The sequence below is a fragment of the Lonchura striata genome, chromosome 5 (assembly GCF_050655825.1).
Source record: "Lonchura striata isolate lonStrDom1 chromosome 5, ASM5065582v1, whole genome shotgun sequence".
NCBI lineage: Eukaryota > Metazoa > Chordata > Aves > Passeriformes > Estrildidae > Lonchura > Lonchura striata.
The window spans coordinates 18,515,067-18,530,910 of NC_140707.1; the positions used below are offsets into that span (position 1 = coordinate 18,515,067).

Sequence of the window (15,844 nt, forward strand, 5' to 3'; positions counted from 1 at the left end):
AATGGTTGATTGGGAAAATGTCTGGAAGGTGTGACATGAAGTTTTTATCTGATCTTTTCCTCAGAGCTTTGTACCATAGGGGAAGACTCACAGGAGGCAAATATTCCTAATGGGGGAATGTATTGCTGTTTTGAGAGGTAAGTTCAATCCTCATTTTTACCCAGACAACAGTGAAGGCTCTGTACCTTTTTCTGTACCTTTTTCTGTTGGGTGGCTGCTAGAAGAGGGCTCATTCATGGCTCTGGGATGAACAGGAATTTGAGAACAGCTTGTCTGTTCCCTGTTCAGATTGGAACTGGACTTGACTCACTTTTCCTAATGCGTCTGGATGCATTTATTGGAACACGATATTTTATCGTTCTGCTTCTTTATTTTTAAGGAGCAATGTCAACTGTTTTTTCCTAGCTCCTCCCATAGCTGTCTTCTAAGAAAATCTCAGATGCCAACAACTTTCTGTTTGATTTTTTTTTACAGAGTTGCTGATAGTATGCTTGCACAGTAATTCCATTTGAAAATAGTCTTTTAGACTAGGAATTTTCTTGTCTGATTTGCCTCAGACTTTCCAGAAAAGTTCTACCTTGACATAAAGTTCGCACCTGTGGAAGTTCAAGGAAATCTGTTTAGCATTTGCTTTGTGAGGGAGGGATTCTGCCAAAATTGAGTTTCTGATGGAAGACTAGTGTAAGCATGGATAGACTGCTTCCTTCATTACTAGGTAATATTAATGTATAATCAGTCTCATCAAGAAAAAATATGACTGAATGGATTTTATATGCCTTATAAAAATGATTTTTTTGTTTCTTCTTTGGCTACTCAGGGTAAAATATTTACAACTAACCTACCATGTTTAATTTTGTGAGTCACTTTTAGTGTGCGTATTTCCTGTACATCTTGAACAAAACCATGCAAAAGATGAGCAGGGAAGAAAGGGGAAAATTATGAATGGAACCATGTGACTGCCTCCTCTACAGATATTTTTTTTATCCCCTTACTTGAGAAGTTAAGAGGGAATGCAGGGCCATGCAGTGTTTGTTAAAGCTGATGGAATATCTTTCTCCCTCTGGGTATCTCTTTAATCAATGTTTCTTTATACCATTAGGCCATCTCCTCTTTTTTCATGGCTTTTTTTTAAATTCTGAAGAAGCCTTTATTGTACATTTCCGTACATCTTGACTTTTGTTCTAAGAATTATGGCCTGATCCCTTCCTCTCTTTCCCTCAAAATTTCTCTCATTTATCTATATTAAGTGCCAGAGCACAAAGATAACCCCATCATAGTTCTCTCATTTTCCCCAGCAGTTCCCCCCCTCTCCCTCCCTGCAATGAAAAAAAATGAAAGATCTCATGGTCTTACAGATTTTCTTTATGCTTATTTTGGCCTACTTGCAACCCAAATACATCATCATGCTATAAGACAGCTCTCTAAGGCTCTTGGATCAATTAAAGGTAGCCCTATTCATTGCCAGTACAAACCTTTGCCTATTAACGCTTTCAAAGGGCATTTGTCATCACAAAAAGCTGTGGATGCTGTCTGGGTAAAAAAGGTATTGTTTAAAGGCTGCTGATTAAAAAAAGGTATTGTTTTAAGGCTGCTGAATATCTTAATTAGTTGTAATCAGAGGGGAGCTTGTGTCTGTAAAGTTATACAGTTACCTTTCACCTACTTGCTTTCTTTTCTGGGTTTGTTTTTTTTTTAAATCTCAGATGTACCTTAAGCATGCTGTTTTCAGGGTACAAGAGGAGTGCACTTGCTGATCATGCTGTAACTGATGACATTATTTTGTAAAGCCAAATATTTGTTGTGGTAACCCAGAATGCATCTCCTTGGCCTGCAATCAGTCAAGAGCAAGTCAGTGGAGAAATATTGCTCCTTGCCAGCAGCCATCCTGCTTCCCTTCCCTCAGAAATCCTGTGTCTGTATCCTGGAAATGCAGAAATCCACCCCAAATCTTCAAGCACTTGCACATGTGCTCAGATCAAGCCCACGGATCATCCATTACTGCAGAGTGTACACAGCCCTGTTTGGCAGGTCAAGGTAGAACAAGGTAACATTTTTTAGACCACTAGTTCATTTGCCACAACTGTTGTCTCAAATGCTTGAAACAGTTTATTAACATGCTCTAAATCACTGGGAAAATGTCCATTTCTGCTGTTCCCTGAATCAAAACTTTTCTTGCAGTAGTTAATCATAAAAATGTGTTTTTTATTCAAGGAGACCCTTTTGAAAATGAAAATCAGCACTTTTCTTTGGTATTCATGCAAAGTTTTGTTTGTGCTTATTGCTTTCTTGGTTTATTTTTTTTGAGCAAACAACATAGTTAATATTTAATTGAAAATATTTTTTAAAATCAAACATTTGTTTTAATGTGCATTTGATGGAGGCATTAATATACAGACAGAACCCTTCCAGTCATATGGCTTGATGGCACAGCAATGGCTTTTATCATCTGACCCTCAGTCTCTGGAGGTGCAATTCCAGAGGAGAGGATTTGGGAATATATGCTTTTCTTTCCATATTTTGCAAATATCTTCTTACATGGAGGAGGAAAAACTTGATAAAAACATAAGTTACACTTGATAAAACATGTGTTTTTGTGCTTTAATAAAATACTGGATACAGTGGTGATAATAAATAGTATTTGTTTCATCATGGGAAGAGGAGAGGATGCAACTAGAGTCTTACTAGGGACTCCGCCTTTTCTGGGACAAAAATTCTTTAGAAAATACCTTGTATACAAACCATGGATATGAAATGGCTCATACAGTTTGGTCATTTGGAAAGCAGGGCAGTGCTATGGCTGGGAACCACCAGCCAAATGAATCTCCAACACTCACACTTAGCTGGTGGTATGCTTGATGAATTTTGTTACAGGAAATGCCTGCATACACAAATTCTCAGGGAAATATGGGAGAGTCATGTAAATACGAGTGGTATTGTCCTCAGTCTCTTATTTTCCAATGAATAAGCGTACTGGACAATGTATGGCCTGAAGTGAGAATATGTTTAGGATTTATCTAATTTTTTCAGAAGCCAAGATGGTACATGTATTTCTATCCCAGGAAGATTTTTCTCTCTGTCTAGATCCTGCATGAAGTATTTCTTGTGAGTATTTTATCTCCTTTTAAATTTTTTTTTGTTACAAAAATGCTTCAAAAATTTAGTTCTGGCTCCAAATTACTGTACAGTGAGAGCCTAATATAATCTCCATTTCACAGATGAAGAAAACCAGCCTGAAAAATATTAAAGTTACAATTCAAGGAGAGGCAGAAGCTTAAGCACATCTTTTAATGTTCCTGCAATTTTGGCATAAGCTGTTATGAAGAGTTTCTCTGGGAGGCCATTAGAGGTGAAAGTAGCAAATGCTCTGAGTTGCAGACAGTACCTCAGCCACAGTACTGCAAATTTTCCTTGTTATACTTGATAAAAAACATGATGCAATGGAATTGTCGTAGAGAGGTTTATTTTTGTAGTTAGTTATTTAATATATACACTGTGGTATTGAACCTCATTTTAGCATGGAGGTCAATGAAGTTCTAACCTTTTCCTTCAGCTTTATAGATTTTCACAGAAGTGTGTAGCATCTTTTCTTTGGTCAGGTGCCTCGGAAATAAAATCAGATAAATAAATCTGCATAACTCTCCCATGTCTGTGATAAGCGTATGTATTCCTATAGAATGGCATTGTGTGTCATGCTCTATGTAACATTTTTAGGTGTCTGTAGAAGTAGGACATTTATGAAGTGTGACTCGTTTTTCCTTCGCCACACTGTTCCAGTGGAAGAGCTCAGACTGTGATGAGAAAAAGTAGTACACATTATTAAGAATTCTGATAAAGTAGGCTGAATAAATTTGTTTTCTTTGTGAGCCTTAATCCTGTGTTGTATTGGCTTCTTGGACATGGCTAATTTATTTGGAATTCCATTCTGTTCCCGACAGCATTCCTGATTAGCAGTTTGATCACCCAGAGCAAAGTTACATACCAGCTTTCAACTCTTGTAATCTAGCAGTGTAATTTTTTCAAATGGACTCTTTTCTTTCCTTCTTTGCCCCAGCTCCCCTTCTTTTTGTGTGCAAAGAGACTTTGAAAGTAAGCAGGATAACCTGTTAGTAGAATGAAAAACTTCTTCAAAGAACAATGTAGTTTGCTGAAAGCCCGACTTTCATTTTTTAATAGAAAAAATGAGGTTTGGAGCAGTGTCAGTACAGCATGTGAAATGTTTGCCTTCCATCACTTATAAAGGGTAACAGTTCTTTTCAATAACTGCATTTTATGAGTGGGGTGATATAATGTTAAAGTAGTTTCCAAGGTTTGTAATTTGCCAAAGCACATTTTGCTTATGGTTAGTTTCAGAAAGTTTGAATTTTTCTTTAGTTGTTAAGTTTGTCACATGGTGGACCTTGTAGGAAAATGGCAGCTGTGTAATTGTTTGCTTCTATCTGTATTGGCTCGTGCAGTCAAAACAAAGGATGACCAGGACACCCAAATTTAATTGTAAACCAGAGGCAAGTTTGGGTCTGAGCTCTTTTTGGTATAACGCAGGCAGAGTGTAATCCAAGTGATCTGGTCTGCCAAAGACATGGAGTTGCTGATGAGAGGGAAGTGAGTTTTCCATCCTGTGACATTTCGGAAAGTCACAGTCTGGTTTGTGCACAGTGAAAAGGAAACAAGGATCTTAAGTGAAGGGAGGCTTGGGAATAGCCCAGAGACAGGTGACCACAGCACTCGTCAAAAGGCTCAAACTGTGGTTTTATGCATGAGTGCCTTGACTGCATAATGTTTGAAGACTGTGATCTGTCTGATTTTTACTGGTCTTGAATTTTAGGACTCTGAAAAGCAGCTCTTGGCAAATACTTTGTCGAAACTGAAGCGTGTTATGCCAGCTTTCTGTGTTTGAAAAAGTGGCATTTTGTTGAAACATTGTTTTGTCAAAAATTGTATTCATTAAATTCTCTGCTGTATTGATGTGAATTCTATTAATTCAGTGGGGGAAAAAAAAATCTACTGATGGAAGGAGAGCACCAGGAAAAGTTGGTTTAGGACTAGATCATTTTGCCTGGTCAAATTTGGTGATAATTCCTTAATTTCCTCAGCAAAAAGCCCTGAGGTTCTTTCTACCTCAATAATTAGGCATCTAGCTCAGTGTGAAAACTTAGCAAAATTGTGTATGGTTTCTCTGATCACTAAAGAGATAATAAGTACTTGATAACAAGCTGCTCTGAACTTTATAAGGTAAATCTTAAATATGTATCTCTGTTTTTTTCTGTTAAGTCACAAAGTATTTTTGTATTTTTATATTTATTCACAATTAGGTGCACATTTTGGGCATTGCTAATCTTTTAATTGGTTGGTGCCATTAAGTATCATGGCCTGTATGTGATCTATTCTGCTACTGCTGGGTCATGTTCTGATCACATTCCTAGTACAAAATTCCCATAAATGAAAGGGAACCAAGACGTGTCCTGCTGAGCATTTCCCCATCCAGCAGCACATGGAGGTGGTCATGGAATGAAGCAGAGGTCTCATCAAGTCTTTTTGGAAATACAGATGTCTTTGTGTAATCACTTTTAAGACTGATTTATAAAGTTTTGTTTAATTTCATCCTAGTACTTTCCCTTCACTTTTATTGCTGTTTCCTGCAATTTGTGCTCTTTTGTTGCATTTAAATCTCACTTTTGACGCCATTGAGGATGGGGTTTTACTAATACTTCTGGTTTTATGGAGGCTGAAGTTAGTCTTAAGGGATGAAATATGTAACAAATGAAGTATCTTCTGTCTGTTCTTGTTGTTCTTGATCATGGACATGGGCATACTGAGCTGATTGCAGTGGGGGAGGAGTGTTTTTGCTGGGGATTTTCCAGGAGAAAACCCATGGGGCAGGTGTTGACTTTGCTTTGACTCAATGGAGGATTTAATTATCTTGATATGTGCACGTTATCACAACTTAGGTGGAGCAATAATTGACTCTGAATGTCAGATTTTGTCCTCTAAAGCGGTGACTTCTTGATCTGACTCTTTTTTAAGTGGTATTTTGTTTTCAGTGTGATGTAGAATGCTTGCTCAGGAGTTTCCACATATGTAACCAGGAGCAAGGTGCCTTTTTGGCTCTGATAACTGTAGAAGGAATGTGATTCTGACAGATAAGTGCTGGTCTTAATTTTTTCCTTTTCTTTTTTAACAAAGAACTCAGAACTTCTTATTAGCCTTACCAACACCTGCAACTCTTTGCAGCTTCCTTTGGTAAATATCCTGACTTTAGAATGTGTGGAAAATGCAGTAAGTAAAATATCCTAATTTAATTCTAATTTACTTATTTAATTCTAATTTATTTTATTTTTAAATTCTGATTTACTTACGTTTTGGGATATATTTCAAAATTATGATAACAGTGGGCATTTTAGGATTATTGATATATTGTCTGCTTTGCTTGTAAGTTTACTTGATATTTTAAAATTTTGGGAACATAGTGATATTTTAGGAGATTGCTTTATAACAGAATTGAAAAATGAGATGAAATCTGCGAAATCTGTTGCCTTACATTTTAAAAGTCAACAAGACTGCACAATATGTACTTTTTTTCCCCCTAAACTACCCTTCAATGGGCACTTACCAGGACAATTAATTATGTGACAATTTAAAAACAAAATATGAACTTTGTTCTGGAAATAGTTTCACATTAGAGAATTTTAATAAATATTTCTAGCAGAATAGGGTAGTAATATTGGTTGTGTGATGAAAACATATGTTAGTAATAAAATATTACCCATCAGAAATACTGTTCTATCATGTCATTGTTCCCTAGAGAGATGACTAGTTGAAAAATGATTTTAATAAAATAAACTCTGAACAGAAAGGATGCTTTTATGGGTGATACAGCACACATTCTTCAAAAAAGGCCCATCATTAAAAATGGTGCCAGACACTAGGAACATCTCTTGTGTGAAAAAGTAAGTTTGGGAAAATCCAAATAATAATGCTCAATGTACAGACTTTACATAGTGCTTTTCCTCTCTTGTTCTCAAAATACTTTGCAAAGAGGGGAAGAACAGCTTCCCATGTTAAACTGCATTTTCCAAAACTCAGCCACACCACTTTTAATTTGGCATTTAAATTCACCTTGCTCAAGCCATGCCATTAATTTTCCGTGGGAGAAAATCTGTCCCAAGGAGTGAAATCCAAGCAGGAAAGCACTGTCCTTCTGTTTTGGGCAGCATTCTTGCGTGTGAATACAAGCGGGGTGCCAGGCTGCCAGCCATGGCGTGTGGAGCCAGGGAGCTGCCGTGAGACGCTGTCCTGGCTTTGTGTCAGTCTGTCCTGGGCACATCCTGGTGCCAGGCACCCGGGATTTGCTGCCTCTGTTCCAGCCCTGACACCTCTCAGGGACCACTGGAGCCACCGGAGAGCCGCTTGTGAGTCCAGGCAGGAGGAGGCACCTGCTCCCTTGGCACTGGAATGAGCCCCCAGTTCACCCCTGGAGTGTGCCCTTAAGTAGCTATGGGGCTTCTCAGCACTAGCAGAGTGAGCTGGAGCTGGTGGCCAAGGCATGGGATGTGCTGGATTACAGCTAATGCTGAAATCAGTGGTTTCCAGCAACGCTGCTGGAGCACGGACAGCTGCATTGCACCACGCTGGAGAAAGAGGGTTGTTACAAAAGAAGTGCTTTCCTTGCAGCCATACAGATATTGCTTCTCGAAAAAATTTAAGATATCATCACCTCAGCCAATAATGAATTGTACAGCTACAAAATGAGCCAGTTGCCCAAGTGAGTGCATACTGTGGAGTCCCCATCTTGTAGGGGTTGTGTTGCAGCAAGATAGAGGTTTGAACACTTTGTCAGACTGTTTTTCCTGCTGAAATCCCTTTCAGATGAGATGATTATTTCCTTTCTTCACATCTGTGTGGGTGTAGATCTCTTAAAAGAAAAGAACAGGTTAGGGAAACAGCTGTCAGGAATGATGTAATTGATTTTGCTTTAGGGCAAGCTGGTAGACCTTTTGGGCCCCTTTTATCCTTTTTCCTGTAGCTGTAGGTGACCCTAGTAACATATACATGTGTATTTATTTGTTCTCTCCAGCCTTATGCATTTTTTTCAGCAAAGTCTTTGCTAGTTGAAAGGAGCAGTCCCTTTAAACTCAGCAGCTTTTGGAATCTGTAGGTATAAAAAGACATTGTTTGGTGTGCCTCCTCAAAGATTCCTCCTTAATCCTGATTTTGTGTACTCATCCCTTGGTTGAGCCTTTCTGTCCAGAGGAATTTGAATTGATTCCCATTCCTTCACAATTGCACGCAGGGCAATATGTCAGACTTTCTTGCCTTTTAAGCAATCTGATCCGTTTTGACACTTTCCACCTCCATTAAGGAATCCATGTGGTAGTTGAGAACACCCATTAGTGTGAACAAACTCCTGAAACCCCTGAAAGTATTTGCTTTGCCCTGCCATTTAACTGTTCACAAAGCCCAGGGCTTTGCTTCTGATACACATTCAATAAAAAGGAACAGAGTATTTTTTTTTTTTTTGTAAATGTGGTTCTGTTGGCTGTGTAGTAGGCAACATGTTGACTTTCATGCGGTTTCCCAAATCAAGGACCAGAAAGTGATACTTTGAGAGGATACTGTCAGTCAGTATTTTGGTATGACATTTGGTTTAATGCAGAATTTTTAAAAATCAAAGAAGCAGCTCTGACACAGGGCTATTGCTTGAACCATATCCAAGTCATTTCACTTACTACTGATCATTCCCATTTTTGCCTTCATAACTCCACATTTCCAGGCCCAGGTAAGGAAGTGCTTAAATATCAATAACAGTTCCTTGTTTTCTTCTGAACTGGGTCCTGGAGTTTGTGCTAGTTCTAATGAGGACTTAGCATGTCCAAGGACCTCAAGGTATTACTGTACCATGAATTTAAGGGAAGAAGAATGTAGAAATCCCAAAGCCTTATGTCTCTGGATCAGGTTTTAATTTCTTTTTAGACAGAAAATGCAGGAAAGGAACTTGCTAGTTAGTAAGTCTGAAAACATCTTAACAGTTCCAGTAATTACTCATTTCATCAATCCATCTATATTTAAAGTGAGCTAAACTGAGTTCTTTCCTATAGTGTCTACTTCAAATAATGCTGCTTTACATTTGGAGAGCCAAATAAGGAAACATAGCATAATCTTACAGGAGTTTCGTTCCCTTTCAGTTTGCATGGCTCAGACTTGCTGTAACAAGAGCACTTCTTTCTATGAAACCTTTTTAATATATTGGACTAAACAAACTATCTCCTAAAAAAAGTAGGAGCATTTTTTTGTGTGTTTGTGTGTGTGTGCTTTGCTCTAGCCTTGGCTGTTGAGGACATTTCTGCATTTTTCGATGTACTAAATGAGCGATTCATTTTGGACAGCTTCTGTGTTCTGATTTGGTTTTTTGTGCTTTTTTTTGTCTCCCCCTCTTCCCCCTCCCCTTCTTCCCCTTTTCATTTGTCTAGGGGGAAAAAAAAACAACTCCTCCAGCATTGTTTCCTGCAAAGACCATTCTTAAGAGCTCGTTGGACAGCGCAGGACTCTTAAAGTGATAGCTAATTGAAAGAAAGGCCCTGATTGTCTTGAGGGAGCTGGAAAGTGCTGCGTGTGCTGCTGAAAGGGACTGGGGAGAAGGTGCCTAGTTTCGCTGAGCAGCTGCTGCTGGAGATATTTGGAGATTACATCAGCACTAGAAAAGAGGGGCCAAAAGAAAAAAGTCCAACTTCACAGAGACTGAGTTTATGGAGGTTTTTTTCCCCCTTCCAAAGGTCTTCTGACAATACTGTCATTGTCAATATAAGAGTTGTTAATTCTTTATGAATAGCACATGGGGCCTCTTGACTAAATAGTACGTTACATGTCCCAAATCTGTCAGCTGGACTCTTCTCTCACATGCTAGTGAGATCACTTTGATTGGAATGTTAGAGGAATTGCTGGGCTGGCTATGCAGAGCTGAATACTGCATTATATAATTAGATCTCCCAGGTTATATTTTTTCACATTACCTCATTATTCTAGCTTAAATATGGAATCAGTCCTTTTGATGGTTTTACTTGTTGTAATTATATTAATACGATTAATTCTGTGGTCCTGTCTTAGTGCTTATATAGATTATAAACTGTCCCAAAGGTTTCCTGACGCAAAGAAAGAGGACTAAGAGACTTCAAAAGGCTTGTTCAGATGTGAATTGACAATGGGGAGAGCTGGGTAAGGTAAATGGAGCTAGAGCAGTTTTTGCCTTGGAATCTGATGAGAGAGAAATGACCTGTTGAGACTGCAGCTGAGTGAAGATCCTTCAGAAAGCCTCACGCTGACGGAGGGGAAGGAATGGCAACTGATTGAGTCAAATGACTTTCTATCCAACTTGGGCATGAATTTGATGTTGGGAACAGACTTCTGTTGGGACTTCTGCCAATTAAATTATGTGGACAAGCTGGAAGGAACCCTCTTGCTGGACAGTCCAAGAGTGCTCAATGTCCATGTGCCATGCTGTGGGCTGGCAGGAGCGGATTTTTACCTGGCTGCTTGCTTTGTTACCAAATTCCTCATGGCTCTTCCCAGCCAGTCAGATCTGAAACGGAATGATTTTATCTGACCATAACATTCCAAATACTCACATTTCTTAACAAGTGATGTATATGAGTCCCAGTACAAGGTTGATACCAGAAATAATCTGTTCCATGGAAGACAGGTTTGTGTCTCAGAGATTGTCTGAGGGACTCTGGCTGTGCTTCAGCACCAACAATAGGTGGGGTGACAACATGAGTGAGTTTTGATACCAAAGCCCTGCAAGTAACCTTCATATCTAGCCTGAAACAAGCACCCAACTAGGACACTGGAAGATTTGACTACTTGCCCAAGGACAAAGGGACTTGGGATTTCTTGGTTAACTTACCTGGCAAAAGGAAGTTAATTTTTTCAAATGAATTGTCTTCTTTAAAATAGGTGTTGTATTAAGTCAAATAATCTAAATCTTAGAGCAACTCAGTGTAACACTGTCTTTTAAGAATTGAGTTTTTCTAGAGTAAAGGTAGAAAAATTGTATTACTTTGCCTAAGAAATGCACTATCCTTGGCCTAGTCACTCTTTAAATCATTATTTTTTTTAAAGAATCCTTTTTTTGTTTGATCATTTTCTATCTCATGTGAAAGTGAAGGTTACCACTTAATATACTGATTTCTATATCTCTTGGTAGCTCACATGGTGATATCAGAGTTCAGCTAGGTAAAAGCCCACAGTATTCCCATACAGAGTTTCTGGCCCATTCATGACTCACACACTCCTACAGGCTTGTCATTAGTAACTGTTCATCATCCCTTGTAATTTTGTCTTTTAGAGCCTCCTAAAAATCAGACATGAGACCTGGTATATGCTTAGGCACTGGAGCAGGGTAAATGTCAGGTCAATTGATTTCAGCCTCAGATTTTATTTATTGTGGATGACCAATCTACAAAACAGCCTGTAATTCATGAAGGTGCATGTCATGGGCTTGAAATCCTGCCAGACAACAATAAATTATATGTAGATATAACTAACACCTAGTTTGTTTCTCTGATTCTTAATAGCTCTGTCCTTTTCTGTTTCCCCAGCACCAGCAAACCACAAAGGGAAGGTGAAATGTTGTCTACTTGATGTGCAGGCATACCTTTTATAATGAGTAACTGGAAAAATAGTGACAGTGATCCATTTTTCTTCTTTCAGTTAATCATCACTATTCTGAGCTGTTGTGTGCAAAACAAAGCTTGTGGAGAAATTGACAGTGCCCTTAACAAATAAATATTCTAATTCTTTAGTTCAGTCCTATTGAAATTGCATTTGACAATGTACTGTCTGTATGAATTGTTTAGAAGTGGGAATGTAATGAGAAGCTGTACAGGTGAAGTTGTGGTTTACTGCCTTTAACATCTGGGGGTACTGGAACTGACAAAAGTGTGGAATTCACAACTTTCATTTTTTTATCCCTGCAGGGCAATGCTTCAAGTTTTCCCTGTAAATCAGAGCTTGTGATCTTGTTATGGACCATTCCCAATAGACTGGGTCTGTTGGTATTTATGTATCTAAACATTTGATTTGGACCTTATTTGAGTCACATGAGTTGCACTCTGATTATAGGAGTGGTCTGGCCAAATATTATTTGGCATAATATTGCTCTATGTCCTACAATGGTAAAATTGGCTGAAACCCCAAGCAGTTTATTAGAACATCCATGTTCTGAGGCGCATTTCATTAATTTAATAATTATAAAAATTTTGACTGAAGAGTTAATTTAGATCTTGCTGCCTACTAAACTCCTTATGTGTTCAAAGCAGTTTTAATAGCAACTTGGTTAATTTCTCATTGCATTCATATAGTTGTTTCCCATCTTGCTTGGTGTGGGAAGCCATCTTGTTTATCCTGCATTACAAAATTAGGACTATCAAACTTTCAGGAGTGTAAAATATAAAGGAGATTGAGATCTTCCTCTTTATCCCCATAGGTCTTTTCCCTCTCTCTTTTCATGGAGATAAGAAAAATCTAAGCCCTTTAAGTGTGGTATGATGTGAAAGTATCCGCTGATATTTCCTGGTATTTCCTATGGAGCAGTGTGCTAGCATTTAGATATTTAAAATATATTTATACTCTGTTGATTTTTTTGCATTTAAGGATGTATTAAAAATAAACAAGTGCTTAATGTCAGTTTTGAGCTTTGGACAGAGTGAATGAAAATTACAGGGGGAAGCCCCCTTTCTAGATATGAAACAAAGGTATGTGTAAAGAAAGAGAAAAATAAAAGTGAAATACTATGATATTAAAATCCTTGCTGATGTAAAATTATTTGTATTTTTATATACTGATTAAAATATACTGTATATAAATCTATTTTGTATGTTTATATTAATTTATATAATTAATTAATATTAATGACATAAATTATTATATCATGACCAAATTACCATGTAACCTACTGAGAAGGAGCCCCACTCTTTGCCTGAAGACATTATTGTGATGAACCTTTAAGATGGGGATATATACATATATATGTATATATGTATATATGTATATATGTATATATGTATATATGTATATATGTATATAGATTAAATAGAGCCTATTTACACATCTATATCAAAAATAAAACTAGATGACGTATGGATGCAGAACTGGTCTGTGTTTGGCCTATTATTTATTTACTTTACCTTTTTTGTGGTACCAATGGTACCAATAAAACCAAATTTACTCACTAAACAAATAGCCATGTTCAAGTTCTACAACTGATACTTCTTCTTTTTTTCTTCTTTTTTGACCAGGGATAAAACATCTTTCTGAGCTGTAAAAACTCAATTAATTGTAAATATCCCAATCATCTGCAAATGCAATTCCTATCCCACATCATGTAACGTGCAAGAAGCTAGCATTTTATGGACTGCATTATGGTATGGAGAACTAATTACAGCAAGCTCACGGTCATCTGAGCATGTAATTATATTTATTGACTAAAATAATGCCACAATTTCACTTTGCAGTGCCATTACGCTGGTACCCACTTAAACAATTCCTGCCAAACCATGTAAACCGGAGTGCTGAAGAACTCCCTTAAACGGATCTGGTGATGCAACAGGTGGCCTAATTACTTTAGGTAGGTCCATTACAGCCAAGTTTGGGGAGGAGAAGCTGAAGATACCAGTAGGGCTACGACTGACTCTCGAAGAGGGAATCTGGACAGCTGGGGGCCTGGTCACCAGCTGTTTGCAAGGAACTGCCACCCCATAAACTTGTGACATGCGTTCGTGTTCTGTGTCATGGCCCTGGAGAGCAGGGAAGTGTTGTGAGGGTCTCCCTGTCAGGATTTGTGTAGGCACCAAATTGTTGGACAATTAAATGACAGAAGTGCTGTCTTGGTTGGTTAGCAGGGACATGGAGTTACTCCAGAAATGCAGTTGGGTTATGCTTGGTTGTCACCACGGCGGGTGACCTGATAGGGTGGCCCTTTCACTGCAGGCAGGGCTTGTAACAGCATCTACTGCTAAGGCTGCCAGGCTCTTCCAGCCCTTAAGGCCTATTTTCAGCTGTTCACAACTTTGTCAAAGTAGCTTTTCAAACTAAATTTTTCCACGTTTCATTTGGTGTCTGCCTCTGTCTGAACTCTCTTCAGAGGGTTCCAGCCAGAACAGTTTAATGTCTTCCAAAAACAAGACTATAAAAAAATACATTGTTTTTCTCATGCTACAAAAATATTGGATTTTTTTTTTTTTTTTTTTTCTGAAAAGATGTAGTTGTCCCACTCTGGGAGATAATTTTTTCTCAGCCTGTCAGGGCTCTTGTTCATATCAAGACATAACTCTTGTTCACATCAAGAAAATTATGTAGCTATCTATCACAGATTCAAGGGGTAGAAGATCAGATATGATGTGGAGAAATGAGGATAAGGAAACTGACAGGGAAAAAAAAGAAATTACAGTGAGGTTTTAGCTAAAGAGGATGAGTGGGATAAGATAATGAAAGGCAAGCTTGACTGCACCATGTAGGAGAGAGAATTGGCTCCAGGAGTGAGTGAGAGTGGAGACACTGATGAAATTAGGATGGTTTGGACTATCAGCAGACAGGACAAAAGTGGATTTGGAAATATATGGCCTACAACATTCTATGACTCAGGAGACTTAGACTTATTTAGCAAACTGCTTTGAACTTGGAATAAAGAGTCCAAGGAACTGTCAAAGGGATAAGAACTGGATAAAACTTTTGCTGGATTACTATCCCTTTAGAATATTGGTATAAATCCTGGAACCTAAGTATCTTTTTTTTGGCTGTTAGCAAATTTCTGGTTTTGCTGGTGGAGCATTGTATGCTGAGCATCTACTGGGCTGTATTAACAGGATGTAACAAAGTTGAGCACTGAAATTAAGAAAGTAATAGAGTAAAGGATTTATATGCAATTTTTGCTCTGTTCCCTGAGTATCATGGCAGCTTCTTTTGCTCACTTGGTTGTACAGGAAGAAGGGCTTTGGGTCTGAAGCTTTTGCAATTCTTTGCAAAAGGAGCAATTCTTTGAATAGCCCAGAAACAGTGATAGTCTATGAAATGCAGAGCTCTAGGGCGACTCAAGTTTTGAGCGCAGTGATGAGGAAATTAATTCTTTGTTAATTAATTAATTAATTAATTTCATTGCATTCTAAGTGAAAACACTTAGAGATACTTATTCTTTGCTTTGTGGCTGTTTACCTGAAGATGCTGGGCCTTATTTGCTAATTTGCTATTTGCCTTTGCCAATTACCATAAACTCCAGATTGTCAGTTTAACAAATAAATTAGTACCAGTTCAACAAACTAACAAGTACACTGAAAAATCAAATTCTGAGAATCTGAAGTAAGATGTGTAAAATAAGTAGATTCAAAAGGAGGAATTATTCTGTAGTTTGTTTTTTATCGCAAAATGAGATAGTGTGGATATATGCAAAAGTGTTAATCAACATCTGGACAAAATGCTGAAAATGAAGAAAACAAGAGAATTTATAAAGAAACCACTGTCCATCCTGTCCAGCAATTGTGGCATAAACATCTTGGAAAAATAATCTCTGTGGCAAATGAATATAACATAATGGAGGAAAGGTACCTTTTCTTCCCCATATGAATGAGAAGAAACCAATAGTTTCTTCTCTCTAAGGTGCTAATGAGTGCCCAGATATGTGAAACCTTTTCACAGTTGACTATCCCATAGTCAGCTCTGAGATGTGGGTGCTCTGGGTGTATGAATAAATGAAAAAAAATTATTTAGAATGGAAACATCCACAGCATTTAGCTATGCATGGGAGACTTAATTTTATGTGCTGACCTTAGATCCCCAGACTACATATCAGTGGTACATGTCT

At 38.0% G+C, this 15,844-nt stretch overlaps 1 protein-coding gene across 1 annotated transcript in view; it reads left to right on the forward strand.

Annotated features, from left to right (window-relative positions):
• The window catches only part of SMIM38 (small integral membrane protein 38), a 39,805-nt gene extending 26,666 nt beyond the window's left edge, over nucleotides 1-13,139 (forward strand). Inside the window, exon 2 of the mRNA XM_085579919.1 lies at nucleotides 65-13,139. Within this exon, the coding sequence (XP_085436045.1) occupies nucleotides 10,025-10,156 (132 nt within the window). The 5' untranslated portion in view covers nucleotides 65-10,024 and the 3' untranslated portion in view covers nucleotides 10,157-13,139. The remainder of the gene's footprint in view (nucleotides 1-64) is intronic.
• The last annotated feature ends 2,705 nt before the right edge of the window (nucleotides 13,140-15,844 follow it).